Here is a 21,578-nt window from a genome sequence, read left to right as displayed (position 1 = left end):
TCTTTCAAACGCAAAGGGTACAAGTAGTTGCTAGCTTGCATGATATTGGGCAGTTCTGCTACATTATTTGCTGTCTCACAATTTCCTTGTAAGGTATACGGGGCGTAGTTAAGACTAGGTACCAGTAAAATGTGTCAATTGTTTGTGAAGAGAAGAAAAGCTCTTCAAATATCTGCTCTAAGGCAAATCTCTTGTTAGCCCGACCAAGATGTGAACAAACCATACACACAAACCAAACAGCACTTGGCTATCCGTACTTATAGGGCTCTAGCTTGCTTAAGCAACCCTTCCATTATTTTCAAATGTGTACGCTAGACTTTGGTTTTGGTCGACGACCACAGCAATTTTCTGAAATTTTTGTCTGCACCTGGTGGTTTTCCTACCACAAAATGCACCCAGTTTCGTGGCTTTAAAGATTGGTGTAGCAAAAACTGCCCAAGCTTCATGCTGTATATGATAATGTAATGCACTAAATATGCCAAAATTTGGGCAGCTGAGCAAACTGCGACGCTAGTATTGCTTTCTCACGCATGGATTTGTCTATGCAGCTACAGTGATCCAGCATCTATTTATGAAACGTTTCCCGCATTTTTAGATGTGAAGCGGCTTTTGATTAACGTATATAATGCCGTACCAGCGTGTGTCTGCACAAATGCGCAGCAACGCGTTACCCACGCTATAGCTATTGGAGTGGTGCCGAGTAGGTCAGGCCATAGCTGTGCGTTGACGTCAATTTCTCCCTCACCCGCAGCACGCTCGCCGCTGCGCCCACTCGCAACTCGATTCTCTCTCGCGTCACTCTCTTCGCCACCTGCAGCCCTCAACCACACGTCAAGTGGAAAAACTTTTGCGGCTCGTTTAACTACGGTGAAACTTAGATATAACCCAACTCGGCTCCCGTGTCTTTGCGTTTCAAACAAACGTTTACTCGAGTAGACGTACCACTAAGTTTCGCTTCAAACCGTTCTTCCAGCACCCGCGTTGACGTTCGTTCCAACTAAGTCGACGCCATGCGCATCACTGCTGCTTCGCATCCCATCATGGTTCATAATTTTTTGTGCTTAGTTGAACAAAAATGCAATTTCAGAGTCAGCGCTTCATTATGTCAGTATCTGACTATCCCTCCTTTTCAAGAAAGCTGTGCTACTTACTTACAAGTTGGCAGAATTAGCTCTAGGGAACCTTGATATAACTGCCGTTAGGTGGGACTTTCAAATCGCGCCAGTCTTGCCAACAGTTAGGCTGAATGCTGAAGAGAAAGCCACGAGTGCAAGTAGTGATAGGCAGCACCTGATGTGCCGCATGAACCAATTCATGATGCCTATAGTAAGCCAAGCAAAGCCTATGAAATCCTTACTTCTTCAATTTATTTTATGTTCGAATTTGTAGAGAATTCATAGCAGCTTACTTTAAGCACATTAGAAACCGGCCCCAGGCCTTTCTGTGAGCAGACCAGCGTGCCAGCACACGCATTCTGTTCAGCCGCCATGTTGTTTTTTCCAGTTATTAGCCTGCACGCTTTTGTATTGGACGCCGACTTTGTGAATTCGTCTACATTGCCGCCATGGTGTAAATACAAATTACACTTCAATCTGCCCGTAATACTTAGGTGCATATTCGTTTACGTGCAGCTTCTTTATATATCTTATTATATTTTATTATATTATATAATATTATATTATATTAAATATATATCTAACAAGCAGCTCTAAATTATTATCCGCGCAAGGTGGCAACTGCTCAGCCGGAGTTCTTGCTTGAGCTTTCGTCCCCTTTATCATTATGTTCATAATCAGTCTATTATTTTTATGTCGTCCGTAACCAATCACTGTAAATTATGTGCTTATATATTACTTACGAACCTCTTTACAGATTCACATTATTGAAATACGCAGTGCAGAGGTACCATTTCATGCCCAATGAAAGTATTCCGCAGCCCCTCACGTAACTCCTGACATTGTGTCAATTCAATGAAATTTACACGACATTGATACCGATCGCAATATCATCCCGTTAACTACTGAGGTCCTCAGTCCTTTGTTCTTTCGAGTTCGCAGTGTTGAACGCATGCACTTGCTGAAGCAGTGGGGCTTCTACAGCTGTTGTCCCTAACTCCCCAGAGCAATATGAAGCGACTTTTTAGCCAATGAGTGTCTGGGAACAGAACGTTGCAAGCGCAATGTTTACAGAGCCTCGAACAGAGCTGAAAAGCATATCGAAGACACGTGATGAACTCACCACGACGTAGAGCCGGAAGGGCCTCAATTGCACCTATTTCACCTAGTATTGAGTGGACAGAGTAGAAATATGGCTTAAAACTCTCAGATTTGTGGTTCTGCACACCTCGCCCTTTGCACTACCTTTTTTCCGGCGCAGCACACACTGCGGTAGCCGCTGCCATGTTGTACTGGACCTTCAGCTGCCTGATGCCGTTCCTCGCGCTCGAGAATGCCGGTGGCCAGGGCTACCACTTCATCAAGCGAAGCCACAAATTGGTGACGTCCATCTTCCCCGGCATGAGTTTGCATTGGAGCTTCCGCGTTCTCGAGCGCTTCGAGAAGTTCGGTGAGACACTGCAACTTACTGCGTGCCTTTCGCAGTGCGCAAAGTACTGAGGGGGAAATTGTGCCCACGTCTCACATTGCATGCTGTCTTATCAACATATATATATATATATATATATATATATATACATATATATATATATATACATTGTCCACGATGGGCCACTCACTTTTCAGGCATTTTACATTCGCTTGCTCAGGCTGAAGTTTCAATATGCCAACAAAACTAATGAATCCAGAAAGAAGTTCTGGTGATATGGGCACGCGAATAATAAAGACTACTTACGCCGTTTTCCTCCAGAAAAACTAAGAAATCGACAAAGTAGCGCCATCTGTATGGCCGAAGCACGGCGACCACCCCAACGAGCTGCATACCGAGCGTTACTGAATATTAGCATGATCATGGTTCGGTACCTTACCAAACAGATTGAAACTCAGGGTGAAGAAGCCTTTATCAGAAGGTGGCATACACGTTTTTTTGGAGTTCGGAATGGGAATATTGAATTTCCTTTACTGCCGTTTTAACTCGGGAAGAAAACTGCTTCACGTCACACGTCATATGTGAATCTGTTCCCATTTACTGCTTTTTTGCGTTTCCTGAGTGTTTTCTTGAGTAATTCGTGATCGTGATTCGTGAGAGTTTTCTTGAGTGATTCGTGTGTGTGTGCGTGTGCGTGCGCGTGTGTGTGTGCGTGTGCGTGTGTGCGTGTGCGTGCGTGCATGTGCGTGCGTGTGTTTGCGTGTGCGTGCGTGTGTGTGCGAGTGCGTGTGCGTGCGTGTGTGTGTGCGTGTGTGTGCGTGTGCGTGTGTGTGCGTGTGTGCGTCTGCGTGTGTATGCGTGTGCGTCTGCGTGTGCGTGTGCGTGTGTGTGCGTGTGTGCGTGTGTGTGTGTGCGTGTGCGAGTGCATGTGTGTGTGTGCATGTAAGTGTGCGTGTGCGTGTGTGTGTGTGCGAGTGCGTGTGCTTGAGCGTATGCGTGTGCGTGTGTGTGTGCGTGTGTGTGTGTGTGTGCGTGTGCGTGTGTGCGTGTGTGTGTGTGCGTGTGTGTGTGCGTGTGTGTGTGTGTGTGTGTGTGTGTGTGTGTGCGTGCGCACGCGCGCGTGGGAAGATGTTTGAGCAGATATGCGTTGTAATATTCGCTTTGAGAAGAAAATTACCAGGGTAGTATATAGCGGATGACACGACAGCATGGAGCTCACCGAACATATATGCAGCCTTTCACACCAGCCAATTTGCATTTCTTTTGCCTGTTTTTAGCTTCACAGAGCTCACCGAACATATATGCAGCCTTTCACACCAGCCAATTTGCGTTTCTTTTGCCTGTTTTTAGCTTCATGGAGTTGGCATTTTTTTTTCAAAATATATATACGTGAGAGAGGGCCGCGAACAGCATATCAAATCTTTGACGACGATCCTAATTCTACAGTTCTTTAGAAGTACGATGTAAGATCAGGTTGTGTGACCTTTTGCGAATAGCATTGTACAGGGGATCGTATCAAATAGGGAATAATTTGTCTGGACAGACCACATTGGAGGTCAGAGGGCTATGTTCTTGTTCTAGACTGAAGTTAGCTGGATGTAAGCATTTGGTTAATTCACCGTTAGAATTCAAATTTTCAATGTGACTCAGCGCAATATACAGCTCAAGAACACACGCAGGCGTGATCATAAGTGTGCAGGCCACCGGATCGCGTGGCCAAAGGCATCGACGCTCGATCTAGCGACGAGATGCCTGCTCCGGTGTGTATGCGCGTCCCCGTACTCCTCTCCCTAGAACACTGGCGATGTGTACATAAGCGGTAGAGCGCGCGTTAGGAATTCTCTCAAGGGCGTCTATAGCTGGCCTTCGCTTGACTTGTAGCTTTGATTGACTCCAGTAGATGCGATGGAAGTAACAGTATCTTCAACCAGTAGTAGGGCACAACTCAACATCAGCGTCCCACCACTCGTAGAAACAACGCTTTTCTTTCATTTGATAACTAGGAACAATAAAGATGAAAGAACAATTAAGCATTCCCAAACCATACCCAGTTACGCAATTTTCACGCGATACCCCTTTCCCCTCTCATCTCACTTGGCGACGCATTTACTCAAGTTTCACCGTGGGAAGATGCAGGCGGCTTTTTGAAAGCAACGCTTGATTGCAGAATCTCTCAGACTAACAGGTACTGTTGGAAACTTAGTTACCTGCATGACTTACTCTAATTTAGATATAAAGCTCAAGTTATGTTTCTACAAATAGTGTTGTTATCATTGCTTTATTTTCTGAGTTCTCTGTGGTTGCTTTGTGCTCTGGGGGCTTTCCAGTGCCCTTTGGGGCAAACTGGTCCAACTTCGCTAGCCACGCCGCCACACCTGACAACGTGACTCTTGCCGAGATCGTGTTCGTGGGCCTGATGTGCGACTGCTTAATCGGAGTCATGGTCTTGTACTTAGACAACGTAATGCCTATTGGGCCCGGAATCGCCAAGCCCCTCCTGTACCCATTCAAGGTGATTGACGTCTTAGTTCATTGCGAAGCACCGACTAATGGTCTACTCCCACAGCAGAAACAGATTTAGAGTCTTACAGCGTTTCCTTGAACATGATACAGAGGCCACAATGAACGGCGTATGCATGGAGAAATGAGAAAAAGGTGCATTGTAGTTTGCACCAGTTACCAAGAAAAGGACAATGCACTGTGCACTTGTCGGGTAAAAATGGCGGAAGACACTAGTAATGACTGCTCGTCCATTTCAGGTCATGTCAATGGCCTGAAATGAATGTGGCGTTCTCGGGGGCCTGTATAAGGTAGGCTCTTCGCAGCCAATCTGAAAATTAAGTGTTAGGGAGGAGGCCGCCATTTATAAAATGATCAGCAGTACGAGCTTACATACTTCATCTCATTCACACAAACGCATATAGCTGCCGTTTTGGGGTCACTTTGTAAGGCAGAATCTGATAGTGCCGCTCAATAGATCGAATGATGAAACTACCGATAAAAATGTTTTTCTACAATGTCATAGAGTCCCAGTTTTGAATTTGCATCGTGATCCAAACCTCTACGTGAACACGAGAGAGGACCTGTAAAAGTTGGCGCTGCGATACATGGGTTGAACTTGAGAGGTATCCTCATCTCGTTCTTGTATGTAAAGTTTGAAAGAAAGAAATATTCATGAAAATAGTGCTGATCCAGCAATCGTATGGTTTTCCTCCCAATATACTGCGCAGATGGAGTATTGGCTGCCCAGTATGACGTACCTCAAGGAGCCTTTGAGGTCGGCTAAAGAGAATGCAAACTTCGAGCCGGAACCAAGAGATCAATGTGTCGCTATAGACCTCTTTCACGTCAGCAAGGCAAGCACCAATCGCCATCAACACCGCGACCCGAAGCAACTATGATATCGCTGTTACTTTCCCCTAATAAATTTATTTGTATACTAGTTCTTACTAGTTTAAAATTTGCACTTGGTTGTCTTGGCGTTTCGGGGAACATTTTGAAAAGTTCCATGTATTGAGAGTGTGCCAAAACAAAAGCAAAATGTCTAATCACCTTCCGTCCGATTACATTAAACACAGGCCTTGCGTCGGATAAGCTTCCAGGACCGAGAAGAGCTTTCACAACGAGAAGGTGTGCTTCTAGCAGCTAGATAAGCATACACAGTTTTCAATCGATAGGTAAAGCAAAGAAGGTCCGCGTACATACAACTAGCCACTTCCGATATATGTGATCTCATGCAGTCATGACCATGAAAAGTGAATACCAGTTGACATCCTGATAAACCTAATAAAAGTTGTTTTTGATTGATTCATTCGCAAGTGGTTAAACTGCACTGAACGAGATTTTGACACGTCGCTTCTGATGCGTACGTGTCGCAGGATTACGATGGCGTGGAAGCCGTTCATGACGTCAGTTTGCGCATCTTCAACAACCAGATTACCGTGCTTCTTGGCCACAACGGCGCCGGCAAGACAACGCTGCTGAACATGATCACCGGTAAGTAAGAGGCTCAATTCACGGACCCTGCGAGCGAGTGGCGTCCACAAGCAGTACGCCGCAGGGACAGACCCACTAGATGTCTCTGTAGAGGATCAGCTACTACAGCGTTCATTCGTTTTGGTTGGTACCATGTTAACTAGCAGCCTGCAGAGCTTTCTCCGACCTAGCCTTTGATCTCCCATGTGGAGACGTCGAGGCTATACCTCACCACCAGTTCGCGGGCTTGCTTGGACTGCCGAAAGTTGGTTGCCGAGGCTGGGTATCTTAGAGGAAGCGACCAACCTTGGCTACACTATATGTGTGGAGCTCTCAATTCTTATTCACACTTAGTGTTGCTGTTGCATAGTTCACTATATTTAGGCGCAAATTGCATTGAATGTCTAAATATTTGCCGGCGTTTTAAGATTTACTTTGTGACGCACTCCAGTAGATTTTATGATGACATGTGATACCGAAAACTTAGTACAAAGACATAAGTGAATTGGAACTAAATAGATATAAAACAAGTTCTCCGTTGAAGCAAGTGGTCTCACTTGTGGCTATAATTGTAGTACTGGCGATGCCCGAGAGAGAAGATTCGGGCTACTTCGGCACAAACTAAACATCTATTAGTGCGGCTTCAAAAAGCAGTATTGCTGTTTTTTTCGAGTTCGCATAGAAAGTTGTTTAGACATCACATGCCGCACTGGAATTTTATCACCTTTAGGCAGAGCCTCCCTTTTCTTTTTGTACGTCTTCAGATAATGCATTTCCTATGATTCACAGGTCAGACATTTCGAGTTAACACAATATTGACTTGAATTGCGGCTTTTCTATGACTCCGTACCTCCGTAAATTATACCACCAGCACATCAATCGTCAAGCAGAGACTCAGTTTAGGAATAAGCGCTGCGAAAACTCATTCTCCTCAATACGACAAAGCGTAGTTTTTATTTGCGTTGACGTTAAATGTTGAAGCTCAGATACCCTTACAATAAAACCCTGCAACCTCAAATGCCAATATGCAACGGCGGCTTTTTACTTATGCTAATATCCGCATTGATGGCAGCGAGAATGCCTTGCGACAAGCACTACTTCAGTTAGGTTATGCAAAATCTTGAAAAGCCTAAAATATAAGAAGAAGTGCATCGAAAAAATGTTAAAATAAGGCCAAGCCTGCCACAGAAGTAAGCATCTTAAAGAACACCTTCTTGTTCATATGGGGAATTTCGAAAGCAAGTTCTTGTTTTGTTAATTTTCAAAAGTAAAACGTTTCAATAAAAGAGAACTGCGCAAACACTCCTCACTTAAATTCTAACGAAAAAACTAATTTGCTCTAAGAGAATGAAAGAAGCTTTTACCAGCACAATCAACTAAAATAAATCAGACTAGATAATAAATAAAACATGAGGGTATATTACAAAAAATAATGCTTCGGCAACAGGGACACCATTGCATAACAAGCCGCCATAATATACTTTCGTGCGGGGTTATATTTCTTGAAGTTCATTGCAAAACCTCTAAATTGATAAGTTATTTCAAGTTTTAGTAGAAAAATCTTCATTACTAAAAAGGTTGAACTTGCTCAGGCATGAAAAAATACCAAAAATATAACTTGCAGCAGACTGCTTCATTACGCATTCATTTTGAAACTACAGGGCATGCCAATACGGGCACAAGAAATACTTAAGGACGCCACAAACACCTTTTTTGATGTCCTGACTTCCTTCTCGTGTCCATGTTTGCGTGTTATGTCTAATTAAATAAATAATATGAGTTTTGAGAACATAAACGAAAAAACTTTGAAACAGCTGTAGCGCCTACACAAGATGATTGAGCGACTTAAAGTCCACCGCACTTGTATCTAGTTCTATTGCGGTTTTCGCTCTTGTCTGCTTTCTCGCTAGAAGTAGCCCGCTCTTTTTGTCTGCTTTTTCGCTAGCAGCAGTCCAATTTTTTAATTTGTAGCTTGGTTTTCAGTGTCAGTGGCACGAAAACATGTTTTCTGCATTGCAGTGTCGAATACTTGTGAGGCAGCAAGCTCATGCAGTGTGGAGGGCAAGTTAAATGACAACTTGCTACCCGGCATCAAATATGAGTCTGTACAGACATATTCAATTTATTCACAGCGTCCCACAAAGTAAATTTGAGGATCGTCAGGCTCACGCGCACCTGACATTGCGAGTTTACCAAGCGAAAGGATTATGACTTATGAAAGGTTAAAAATTTTACTTTTGGTTTCGCTTTCGAATGTAAGGGGAGGGGGGTCTAATAATTTTTTCTTTTATCCGCTGAAAAAAAACGGCGTAGACACAAAGTATGTGAAGCGAAATGATGAGCCATCAATTGACAATAATATGGTCAAAAAAACAGAAATGCATTTTCTCCCAGACCTCATACTTTATTATTTGCACAGGAGAGATATGAAACACGACAGTAGCAGTGATATTTTAATAAGGGTCGGACGCGCTGTCGGCAACGACAACGAGCTTTTTTAAACTAACATTACAGGGTTCACTAACTCCACCTCGGGCAATGTGCTGGTGGGCGGATATGACGTCATGACGTGCACCAAGGATGCCCGCGAAAGCATCGCCTACTGTGCTCAGGACAACATCCTGTTCGATGACCTCACCGTTGAAGAGCATCTAGTTTTCTTCGCTGTCGTAAGCTTCGTATCACTTGTATGGTTGCATGTAACATGCGGCCCCTGTGTAATCTTCACTGCCACCTTGTCTGCTTGACTGTTCACTGTCATTTCTAGGTTAAGGGCACCCCATACGACAGCGTTCGGCAGGAAGTGGTCACCCTGCTGAACGAAACTGGTCTGATTCAGTACCGCTCTGATCTGGTGGACACGTTGTCCTTGGGCCAACAGCGACGCCTCTGCGCTGCTCTGGCCATCGTGTCCAAACCGAAGGTAAGGGTGAAAATATGCAAACGTTGGGAGTGTTGTACACCCTGTATTCAAGGGAATTGTGCAGCCAGACATGGTACGATGCATAAGAGCGATTCATTTTATGCTGTATCAGCGCACTGACAATGCGTCATGTCCGGTAGCAACGATTGTACCCGATGGCGTTGTTATTGTTGAAATAGGTTCGTCCTTAACACTTCCGTTCACACTGCTGTAAGCATGAGCAATGCAATGGTACTTAGAGCGCTCATAATACAATGCAGAGGTGTGTAACAGTGCAAAAGCACGTTTGTAGATTCGCTCAATCTTTTCCTGACATACCGTGATATTGAGCTGGGGCTGCACTTCTTCAATTTATTCTTATTGTAAACGATAGCATGCCGAAGTTATGTTTAAGTTTCGATAGAATAATAGCACAGAAACAGTTGTCCACCCACAGGCATAATTAAAAAAGCACTGATAATTGCTTGGTAAAGCTGAAGATACGAAGAAAGTGGCCGCTGTTGTCATAGTGAACTCTATGGCAGCTTTAATACATAAGTAATTCTAATTCAAGGCTATGGAACTCGCTTTAGGCGCACACCACTTTTGTTCATACGTGAAGGTGGTGGACGAAAGTTCGAGGTAGCATCGGAAAAGTGTGTAACAATAGCTGCTTTCGTCCACCACTGTCGCAAATCACATGCGTTCTCATGGGCTTTGCTCTTTAAAAGCCAGCGAAGATGAATGATGCTCACAAAAGAAAAAAGCGTCATCGAAGTGCTATTGCATGAAAGTGTTAAAAACTACACCCATCCAGCACTATTATATAAATCTTTGCCGCCTATCGAAAATTATTACTGGCCTATTGTCTTAGTCAATCTTAGATCCTTTGTTCCGTAGTCGCTCTGCCATGTCAGCTGACAGAGAGGCTGCCAGATTCCAACTGAAGCAATTGACAGCTGAAACGTCAGATATACGAAACTAGCCTAATTAGTCCAGGGAAAACATGCACGCTATAAAGAGAGTTGAAATAGACTTTTATTTGAGAAAACGCATTATGCGCCCAAGGTGGATGACCTCCTTATGAAAGGTAGCCGCGTGCCTTCGCCATAGCTCGCACTCGTTGAAGCATGCTTCTCTGATTATTCAGCCCCAGGTCTCATAACTGGGCCTCCCACTGCTTTTCGGTTAGTGTAGTGGCTCCAGAACGTTAATGAGAAGGAGTGGTTGATGATACTCCAATCATTTTATGACTTTCTTTTAACAGTAATAAATGTCTTTCTACGAAGGTTTTCTTCGCACCTATAGGCTGTGTTTCACTGTAAGGCTGGATTTTCACCTTCAAGTCTATAGAATGGGTGACAGAGGGGAGATGTGAATTCGTGGACTACCGCAACTTTACCAGATTTCATCGGGTGCCATTTTCTTTCCTTGCGGGCTTAATGTTATCATAACTATAGCGTGTCACTGACTAAATCGCAGTAAACAACTACCCAGGTGATCATCTTGGATGAGCCCACGGCCAACATGGACCCGGAGGGCCGCCGTGAGATGTGGGAGCTTCTCCTTAAGATTCGTAGGAGCTGCGCGCTATTCCTCACGACCCAGCATCTTGATGAAGCAGACGTCCTGGCTGACCGCATACTCATCATAGTCAATGGCAGAATACGGTAGGTGCCGCAGTTTTCATTGAATGTTGGGAATCTATGAGTAGCTATACAGTTCTCACGCATGTTACGAAAATCCTGTTAACACAGCACAGGATGTCTGTAATGTATTGCGCGCATGGTTTTAGAAATGGTAATGTCGCCATTTGACTCCTTTTACCTCGGGCTGCCACGAAAAAAAAATGCTTGTACTGTGACAATCTTCGTGCCAGAGCTCGAAGCTTCATCATGCATGCTCGCGTGCATGCCCATTCGTATAGTTCCTTCTTGGTCCTAAAGGGGATATGGGAGCACTAGAACACTGCTTTCGGAGCTAAGCATACAGTACTTCTTTGTACCACCTTATGGATCCTGGATGCTGCCTCCCCGAGTATTAGACTGCACAGCTACACACCATGCACCCTTGGTGGCTAAGATGGCATGAATTGTGTGAGTATGGCAGCATTCAGGTCCCGTACAGATGCCTTATTATCTGTTATTGGCCCACATAAGTGTACGTGGAGTGTGTGAATAAGTGATTTGTTGTTTTCATTTAGTCGAGAATGAAATCACCGAGAAACATTCATACAAGCAGAGCACGCGCAATGAGCTATTCAAATTACCCACTATACCATGCTAGTGAAGCGAACGCTACAGACTGATTTTATGGCACGATTCGCCTACACTAACTAAAGATCTTAAGCTTCGTTGCACTGATCGTTTATTGGTGAAAAGGGTAAGGATGCGTACAGTATAGGCACGCTACGTGCTTGGTGTGAGCTGCCCCCTGGAGTTTATCTTTTGCGGCTCTTTCCTTTCAGTCAATATTACAGCATATTGCAAGCCTACCACATTATCACATTGTATATTAGTTGTACTAACAATGAACACAACGTTGTTACGTGACAAGTGTCCCTGGAGGACAACTACGAATGAAAGTTTAGCAATTAAGAATCGTTCGTTTGGGGTCATTTGCATTAGCTATGATTATCTTCGAACATAGGAAAAAAAAGAACCAGTGAAAAACCACATGGAGACAGCAAAGAACAACACCACACAGGACAAGCGCTGGTTCTTTTTCGCTGTCTTCGTGTGGTTTTTCGCTGGTTATTTTTTCCTGTTACTACAAACCAACTCGCTCAGAAAGCTGATGATGATGATATGTAGGGTTTAACTTCCCTAAACCACCATATGATTATGAGAGACGTCGTAGTGGAGGGCTCCGGAAATTTTGACCACCTGGGGTTCTTTAACATGCACCCAAATCTGAGCAGACGGGCCTACAGCATTTCCGCCTTCATCGGAAATGCAGCCGCTGCAGCCGGGATTCAATCCCGCGACCTGCGGCTCAGCAGCCGAGAACCTTAGCCACTAGAACACCGCGGCGGGGCTCGCCCAGCTTGGGCTAGTTGGTATGACATGACGATAGTTATAGCACAGAGACAGGAAGGACACAGAGACCGGAAGGACACAAAGGACACGTGTCCTTCTTGTCTTTGTGTCGTTGTTCTGTTCTCGCGCTATAACTATCGTCGCTCTGAGAGCTACTTAACTGATTATCTCCGAACTCTATTTATTCTGAAGTTTGCATAACTAATCAAATGCCAACGCTTCTGTAACTCCCACTGACAGAGTTGTCTATAATAAGTAATTTGAGCCACAATAGTGCTGAAAAAAGGACCTTATTCATTTTAACATTACGGAGACATTTATTTAGGCACGTAAAAATGAAAGCTCGTTCTTTTTGTTTTGTCCAGATGCGCCGGTTCTCCGACATTCCTAAAGCAGCGCTTCAACACTGGCTACCGCATGTTAATCTACAAGAGCCCCACTTGCGACGTGTCACGCATAGAGATGCTTCTGCGCAAGTATGCACCTAAAGTGAAACTGCAGAGCGACTCCTTCAACGAGGTCACCTTCCTTTTGGGTCATACTCCCTCCACTAAACGCATCATCAACATGTTTCGGGTGAGTTCACCCGACATGTTTGACGCAGTTGTTCGAAGTCCGTGTCAAAACTGAGGTTCCCATGGAGCTACAGCCTTGAGAGAAGGTGCTACGGTAATTCCGACAACAGTACCGTGAACAGTGGATCCCCTCTCTCAAGCACATTCATGCGCGATTCGCTACGTCACTCAGTGTTCGCTTGGCAGCCGTCGGAGTTGAAGTGTTAATCACCGCTCCCGTCGAGTGCGACGTTCGAGCATTACTTCACTTTCTCCACGCAAGGAAACGGCCACCCATGAAGGTTCATAGGCAAATGACATAGGTTTATCGTGAATAGTGCATGTCCCTTAAGCACGTCCACAAATTGTGCAGAGAGGCAACTCATTGTTGTTGTAGGAAGACAACAAAGTGAAGTTGTTGGACTCAGTCGTCACGGGAGAATAAACGTGGGTGTTTGATTATACACCAGAAACGAAACAACAATCTCGTCCGTGGCGTCAGTCTGGTTCTATGCCACCTCCCTTCAAGAGCAACGATCAAGTCTGAGCAGAGGCGATGCGCTTCCTCAATGGGTTGGTGGAAGGCTTCTTTAACTGAGCAATACAAACGCTGGAACACAATCTTCAAAAGTGTGTCGAAAAATGGAAGCGAGGTAGAAAACTAGACAAAAGTGTAAGGTTTTTAATGACGTATCAATTGATAACAGTAATAGTTTTTATTTGTAAAAATATGGGTATCTTACTTTTGGTACAAAACTCGTGCATTAAATAACACAGGCAGCAAGTCAGTGTCACGTTCTAAAGAAAGCAGTCCTTCGATTCATTTTTGCGAGTCCTTACTAGTAGGCTAGATGTGTCTTTGAGAATACAGGTGAGTTATTTTTGGTATTTTTATGCTATTGTTTGAGAGTTGTACCAACCAAAATTTTGTTAACGCATCTCTTAAAAGACGTGAAATAGCCGATGAGTAAGGTAAAAACACAGTATACTGTACTCATGGGAGACTTTAATGCAAAAATAGGGAAGAAACAAGCTGGAGACCAGGCAGTAGGAGATTATGGCATTGGTAGTAGAAATGCCATACGGGAGCTACCAGTATAATTCGCATAACGCAATAATTGACGGATTCTGAATACCTTCTACCGAAAGCGAGGGAACCGTAAGTGGCCATGAAGGAGCCCTAATGGCGAAAATAACGAAATAGACTTTATACTGAGTGCACAATCCGGCATCGTGCAAGATGTGGAAGTGCTTGACATGATACGATGCAGTGATCATAGAATGGTACGGTCCCGAATTCGCCTATACATGAAGAAGGAATGACAGGAACGTATACGCAAGAAGCCAATTATTGAGCTAGCACTGAGAGGGAAAGTACAAGAATTCAGAGTCACGTTTCAGCACAGGTACTCGGCTCTTATCGAGGAAAGCAGCACTGGCGTTGACGAAATCAGTGATAATATGGCGAGTATCACTACGGAGTGTACTGGGGGTACTGTAGTTAGACAGGACACTAGCTAGCTGTCCTAGGAAACAAATTATCGCATTAGGAAGCGTCAAAGCATGAAAGCCTCAAGTACAACCGACAAAATAGAGTTGGTAGAGCTTTCGAAGTTGATTATTAAGCGTAATGTATACAACGTAAGTAGGTATAACATGGAGAGAATTAAACGCTCTGAAGAACGGAGAAAGCGTCGAAGCAGTGATGAGAAAACTTGGGATAGGCAAAACGAAACAACAAATGTATGCACTAAGGGACAAAGAAGGCAAGGTAACTAGCAATATGAATAGGATAGTAAAATTAGCAAAGAAGTTTTACAGATATCTGTAGAGTAGCCAGCACAACCACGACCTTGATATAAAAACTAGATGAAACCCAGATGACACTCCACCAGTAATGATAAAAGTCAGAAAAGCCTTAAAGAGCATGCAAAGAGGCAAAGCTGCTGGTGAGAATCAGGTAGCATCGGATCTGCTGAAAGATGAAAGACAGATTGTGTTAGAGAAACTAGCCACCCTGTTTACGAGGTGTCTCCTGACGGGAAGAGTACCAGAATCTTGGAAGAATGACAACATCCTCTTAATACATAAGAAAGGAGATGACAAGGACTCTGAGGATTTCAGGCCCATCAGCTTGCGTTCCGTAGTATAGTAGCTATTTATAAAGCTAACTGCTTACAGAATTAAGACATTAGAATTCAATCAACCAAAGAAACAAGCAGAATTTCGAACAGGCTAGTCAACAATCGACCACATTCATACTATCAATCAGGTAATAAAGAATTGCTCAGAACATAGCCAACCACAATACGTAGCCTTCATAGATTACGAGAAGGCGTTTGATTCAGTTGAAATATCAGCAGTCATGCAGACACTGTGGAATCAGGGCGTCGACGAAGAATATATAAACATCCTGGAAGAAATCTACAGGGGATCAACTGCTACCATAGTGATTCATAAAGAAAGCAACAAACTACCAATCCAGAAGGGTGTAAGGCAGGGGGATACAATATCCCCAATCCTATTTACCGCGTGCTTACAGGGGGTTTTCAGAGGCCTAGAATGTAAACAGTCAGGCATGAGAGTTAATGGAGAGTACCTTAGTAACCTGCGCTTCGCAGATGACATTGTATTGATGAGTAATTTAGGGGACGAATGGCCACTCATGATTACGGAGTTAGAAAAGGAGAGCAGAAAAGTCGGACCAAAAATTTATCTGCTGAAAACGAAAGTAATGTAGAACAACCTGGGAAGAGAACAGCGCTTCGAGATAAGTAATAGTGCACTTGAAGTTGTAAAAGACTACATATACTTAGGACAGGTAATAACTGTGGAGCTGCACCACGAGATTCAAGTAACTAGAACTATCAGAATAAGGTGCAGCACATTTGGCAAGCACTCTCAACTCATGACTGGTAGATTGCCACTATATCTCTCAAGAGGAAGGTACATAACAGCTGCATATTGCTGGTACCTAGCTACGGAGCAGAAATCTGGACACTTACAAAGAGGGTTAAGCTTAAATTGAGGACGGCGCAGTGAGCAACGGAAAGAAAAATGGTAGGTGTAACCTTGAGCGACAAGAAGAGAGCAGAGGGGATTAGGGAGCAAACTGGGGTTAAAATATCTTAGTTGAAATCAAGAAAAAGAAATGGACATGGGCTGGTCATGTAGCGCATAGACAGGATAATCACTCGTCATTAAGGTTAACAAACTGGATTCCCAGAGAAGGCAAGCGGGTTAAGGGTAGACAGAAGGTTAGGTGGGCAGATGAGATTAAAAGAGGTTTGCGAGTAGAAATTGGCAGCAGCAAGCATTGGACCGAGTTGACTGGCGGAACATGGGAGAGGCGTTTGTCCTGCAGTGGACGTAATCAGGCTTATGATGATGATAATGATATCTTTGACAAGTCGTAGCTCCACGAAAATAGTAACACATAATTTGTTTATCTTTAAAGGAGCAAAGTGAATGACTTCATGCGCACACCTTATTTGACTAAAAGCACTGCCTGCCACCCCAGTGTTTTTGTAGGCAATCATATTTAGTATGCGCGTTCTATCACTAAACATAGAACATATTCGGCCCCCTTCCATGTTGCAGAAGTAGACGTTGAACGCAATAGCGGAAATTTGTTTAAATTGCTTCCTTATCTCCCCCATCATTTTCTAGATGCGACCAAGCGTCAAGTGGAGTGCAGTGAATCAGAGAAAAAAATTATAATCTTTCAACGTTACAGGACATCGAAAAGCAGAGCAGACACTTGGGCATCGAGTCGCTGGGCTTGACGGTGACCTCACTCGAAGACGTCTTCATAGGTGTCGCCGAAGAACACCACGTGCACCACCATAAGCTCACCGAGACCATCAAGCAGCATGATGCGTCCATGATCGAAACCAAGGGTTGGTCTTACACCACGCGCAGCTTTTTTCTTAAGTAATTGCAAAATTTCAGCCAGCTGTTGCTCACCTACGAGCTGGACGAAAGTTTATATTGCTTTGAATTTGTGTGAAAAAATAACGTTTGTGAAAACGTGGCAACCGAATGAAAAAAATAACAATAAGAAAACGGTCAAACGTATGACTTAAGTGTTAAGTTCAACTAAGAAATGGGCCCGAATTACTCACGGACTACAGTATACAGTTTCTGTACAGTATTAGTGCGTCCACGTCCACCTTAGGTGAACGCCACAAAACTGCTAGATTTGAACAACTAATCTATTTTTGGCGATGTTTTTTCTGCGAATGCCGCAATGACACGTAACTGATTTAAAATTTCCAAACAATTTTTAGATTATAATATACAAGTAGACTAAGCAATAAATATTAAAAGCTATGTAGTGAATGATATTTGTTGTTATCAAATCACTCCAACCTCTAAATCAGTGCTTATTTGTGGGGGAGATTCACTACTTCAGCGTGCTCGAAGTGTCGCTTTCTTCTCCTGTGATCATTCCTCTGTATGGCGCAGTACCGTGGCAACTTTTGGGATAAGATATTTATTCTATTACTTTTGTTGGAGCGAAAATACTTATTGAGGCTGTAGTGACGTTTCATCGCTTGCCCAATCGATCTGGTCAAACAAAACAATATTTAAGACAAAAATCTTAATTTTATCCTCAAGTGTGCTCCTCCATCTATCAAATTTCACCGGTTGTGACTCAGGGGACAAAATACAAAGACTGTGTAATTGCCAACGGTCATGAATGCTTTAAGAATCATGAGGGGCGGTACTAGGGAGCTTAGCTTGAAATCACTATGCCTGGAATTAGTGCTCTTCCATGAGATGAAAACTGATGATAAATGGAGTGTTATGGCACAAGGGCCAATAACATGAAAACTGGTTAAACTGCCAACGGAAACGTGCAGACATAAAGACATGGTTCTGTGCTGTGAGCTGCCTTTCAACATCTTTTGAAAATATAACCTAGAAAACTGATGTGGTGTAGTAAAACGAAATTCTGAGCGTTCTTAGCTCATGTACACGCTTTCTGCAAGAGCGATTCAATTTTTTTCAATGAAATATTTGCTGCGCTACGGAGATTACTATGGAATAAAGGAGGAGACAGGTTAGGGTGTGAGACTCGGTTATTTCTTTACATCACTCAAATATACATGATTCCAGATTGCGCACAAGAATGGAGCGCTGCACAAGTGACTATCACATTGCACTAAAGAAAATGACGAGTTTCTTGTATTTTCAAGCACCTTTAACACTGTGACTCCTTGTGACGATGCCCCACCGTGGTGGTGTAGTGGCTGAAGTACTCGGCTGCTGACCCGCAGGTCGCGGAATCAAATCCCGGCGGCGGCGACTGAGTTTCCGATGGAGGCGGAAATGTTGTAGGCCCGTGTGCTCAAATTTAAGTGCTCATTAAAGAACCCCAGGTGGTCGAAATTTTCGGAGCCCTCCACCACGGCGTCTTTTGATAATCATATGGTGGTTTCGGGACGTTACACCCCGCATATCAATCAAGTTCTTGTGACGATGTGAAGAATGTTTTATCTGCTTTTATACAGCACGGTAAAGGCTTGACGTTTACGGATAAGCTACCTCATGACAATTATTCGAAGTTTTTTTTCATTAACCCGTCATTAAGCTCTACACATTCGTCCTGACTATACAGCCCCCGTGCACGGGATACCTCCTACCTTATCATTCTGCACCCTCGAAAACCACGAAAACAGCTGCGGGATTTCCTGTTCACGAAAGACGGATATCAACATGACAAACATTCATTTTCGATGCAGTAGGCCCGTGTGTCCAGATTTGGGTGCCCGTTAAAAAACCCCAGGTGGTGAAAATTTGCGGCGTCCTCCACTACGGCATCTCCCATAACCATGTATACTTTTGAAACGTTAAAGCCCACATATCAATCAAATCAAATCAACAGGAAAACACAATTGTTTATTCGATCTATAGGAAAAGCATCAGATGGAACACACTGACGCCACGCTATTCAGAAGTATTGTCAGAAGTAACCGAGAAATGAATGAACCGAGCTTAGCAGCTTAGGTTTTATAACCACTAGTGGTGACGTAAGCCAGTGATTAAGCGGCGGTGGAACTGTCCCTTATCGTAAGCGTGTTGCAGCAAGTGGCCGTGTCACGCCGCCCTAACCACAGACGAAACGTGGCTGCGCAGGTTGCTGCACAGTGTTTGCCACAGAGCCACTGCGACATTGTGTCGGCGGTCTGCGTTGTTGAAGTCGTGCAGTCCCCCCGTGAAGGCCAGTTGTCAGGAGCTGCTTTCAAGGCTGGTTTCAGCAGTTTTTCCTTGGGGGGCCATTACCACGGTGTCCGAATCTCTGGTTCGGAAGCTTAAATGGTGCAGCAGGAAGCACGAGGCTGTGCAGGAAAAGAAACCACGGGTTCCGCCCACAATTTGAAAAAAGAATGTTCCAAACAGGCGGGACGTTTCAGTGGTATTCTCGGCCCCCAGCTAGCTCTTGGAGCTCTGTGCCCGCATTCCCTGTATTTGGTGTTCCATCTATCGAGAATAGAGGAGCCACAGTTTTGTCCTTGCACGCTGAAGTGCGACTAAGCATGAATTGAGAAAGCTTTTTGCTGCGCCGACGTGCTTAGTATAGATGCGCACGACCATGCGTGGACTTGTCATTTCGTTGTGCTTCGTGCGGCTGCGCACCACTGTTTGGACGAACTCCTCTGATAGAATGAACCAGGCAGACGTTAGCAGGCGAAGTACTAGATGCATATCAGATACAGATGATGGGGAACGAATGCGTCAGTGGCTCGTCGATCATTTTGTACAAGAAAGAATTCCTATTTCTAGATAGCACTGTGCTATAGCTTTGCTCCATTTTTTATGCAATGTGAGAGTTCCTTGTGCTGCACCTCCTCTTCGCGCGCCTTCTGGAAGCATATATAATTGGGTGATGTGAGTAAAGAATAAACGTGTTGAAAGCCCGGCGCTCAACTTCGTCGACGCCTTTTTTCTCCTGCTTAGCTGAGTTGCGCGACAAATATTTTATTAAACTTTGCACCAACTTGCCCAATGTCCTAATGTTCTAAAATGATTCTGTTTCTTTCATTCGGGCACATAGCGTCCCTAACCGTGGTATCCTGATTTTGGGGCAGATATACCCAGCAATTACAGTCGATTCATCATTCGTTAAAAAGGTCAGGCTATACAGGAATCAATTGACAAATTGTATTTCGCCTTCGTGCAGACACCTTAGTAAACGTAATGGTGAGCACGGTCTCCTCGAATCCGGGATGCGCACGCCGCATGTGGGCGGTGTTCTGCAAGCGAGCCACCTGCGTCTCGCGGCAGCTCAAGATCCCTCTGTTCAGTTGGCTGCTGCCCATGATGCTGCTCTGGCTGCTCTTCACTTTCGAGGACGTGGCACTGTACCGGAACGCCATCGTTGCCGAACACGTGGGCAACACGCTCTCCTACAGCTTCGTCGATCTTGTCGGCAAGGCCAACGTAAGACTATTTTAGATGCGGAAGCATCTTATACTCGCGCCTTGTAGTGCGCCGTCCGCAACGCTTCTCAAACACTCGACAGCTGACGCGCGCGCATGCGCCGTCGCGCCGTCGCCCACCATCTGTGCCGCGCGCGCTTCTCCTTAGAGAACATTCGACAGCTGACAGCGCATGCGCCGTCGCGCCGTCGCCATCTGTGCCGCGCGCGCGCTTCTCCTTCGAGAACATTCGACAGCTGACAGCGCATGCGCCGTCGCGCTGTATATATACTCAAGGCCGGCGCTCGCTCGCTCAGTTGCCGCTCGTCCGTTGGTTTGTACGGCGCGTCGACGTCCAAGGTCGCGGTGAAATGAATTCCAACGAATCCACAAACACAATGATCGACGTCCCTTCGACCAGCGCCGCCCTTTCGCATACGTGTGTACGTGTTCACTCATTTAACACCCCCTCCTACAACCACGTTAACCAATTTAGCCATCGACCCAAGTAAGTCGCAATTTAACACCCCATTTCACAACCACGTTAACCAATTTAGCCATCGACCCAAGTAAGTCGCACTTTAACACCCCGTTAACCAATTCTATGCTCCGCATCCTCCTCAGTGTTCCCCCGAGGGAAGCTGCGGGCAATTTTTTTTTTCAGCATGGTCCTTTGTTAGTTTTAACTAACACGCCAAGGATGACAAGGTGCATTCGACAAAGGTAGGTCCTCCTATCGAAACGTTGGCCAGCCTTTTTGAGGCAAATCCACTGCTCACCCTGATTATCCCGGTACGCGTTTCCATCTGTCGTCTCCCATCTAGATTCTGAAAAAACAAAAACAAAATTTGGAGCACGCTGTTGAATGTGTGTCTAATTCATTGCTTCTAATATTATATCAACAAATGAAGACATGCTGACCAGCATAACATAAACAGTATGGTGGTAATTTTTTGTTGTTAACTATTATTCTCTTTGAATTTGGTGTTCCATCTCTCGAAATTAAAGCAGACGCCGCAGTGAAATTCAGCAGTTGTGCCCTTACACGCTCAGTGTGACTGAGTACGAATTGAGAAAGCGCTATGATGCGCCGACGTACTTGGTATAGATCCGTACGACCATGCGTGGACTTAAGTATGGT

General features: G+C 44.6%; 1 protein-coding gene across 1 annotated transcript in view; it reads left to right on the top strand.

The window, feature by feature from the left end:
• Positions 1-21,578, top strand: part of LOC119184934 (phospholipid-transporting ATPase ABCA3-like) — a 113,239-nt gene that overhangs the window by 50,044 nt on the left and 41,617 nt on the right. Inside the window, exons 7-16 of the mRNA XM_075867654.1 lie at positions 2,377-2,565; positions 4,872-5,056; positions 5,775-5,900; positions 6,423-6,540; positions 9,034-9,188; positions 9,287-9,442; positions 10,919-11,091; positions 12,825-13,035; positions 16,750-16,912; positions 20,200-20,459. Coding sequence (XP_075723769.1) covers positions 2,377-2,565; positions 4,872-5,056; positions 5,775-5,900; positions 6,423-6,540; positions 9,034-9,188; positions 9,287-9,442; positions 10,919-11,091; positions 12,825-13,035; positions 16,750-16,912; positions 20,200-20,459 — 1,736 coding nt within the window. The remainder of the gene's footprint in view (positions 1-2,376; positions 2,566-4,871; positions 5,057-5,774; positions 5,901-6,422; positions 6,541-9,033; positions 9,189-9,286; positions 9,443-10,918; positions 11,092-12,824; positions 13,036-16,749; positions 16,913-20,199; positions 20,460-21,578) is intronic.

Source organism: Rhipicephalus microplus, chromosome 1 (genome assembly GCF_043290135.1).
Source record: "Rhipicephalus microplus isolate Deutch F79 chromosome 1, USDA_Rmic, whole genome shotgun sequence".
NCBI classification, from domain to species: domain Eukaryota; kingdom Metazoa; phylum Arthropoda; class Arachnida; order Ixodida; family Ixodidae; genus Rhipicephalus; species Rhipicephalus microplus.
Note: the sequence above shows the minus strand (reverse complement) of the source record. Positions and strands in the feature narration are given on the sequence as shown.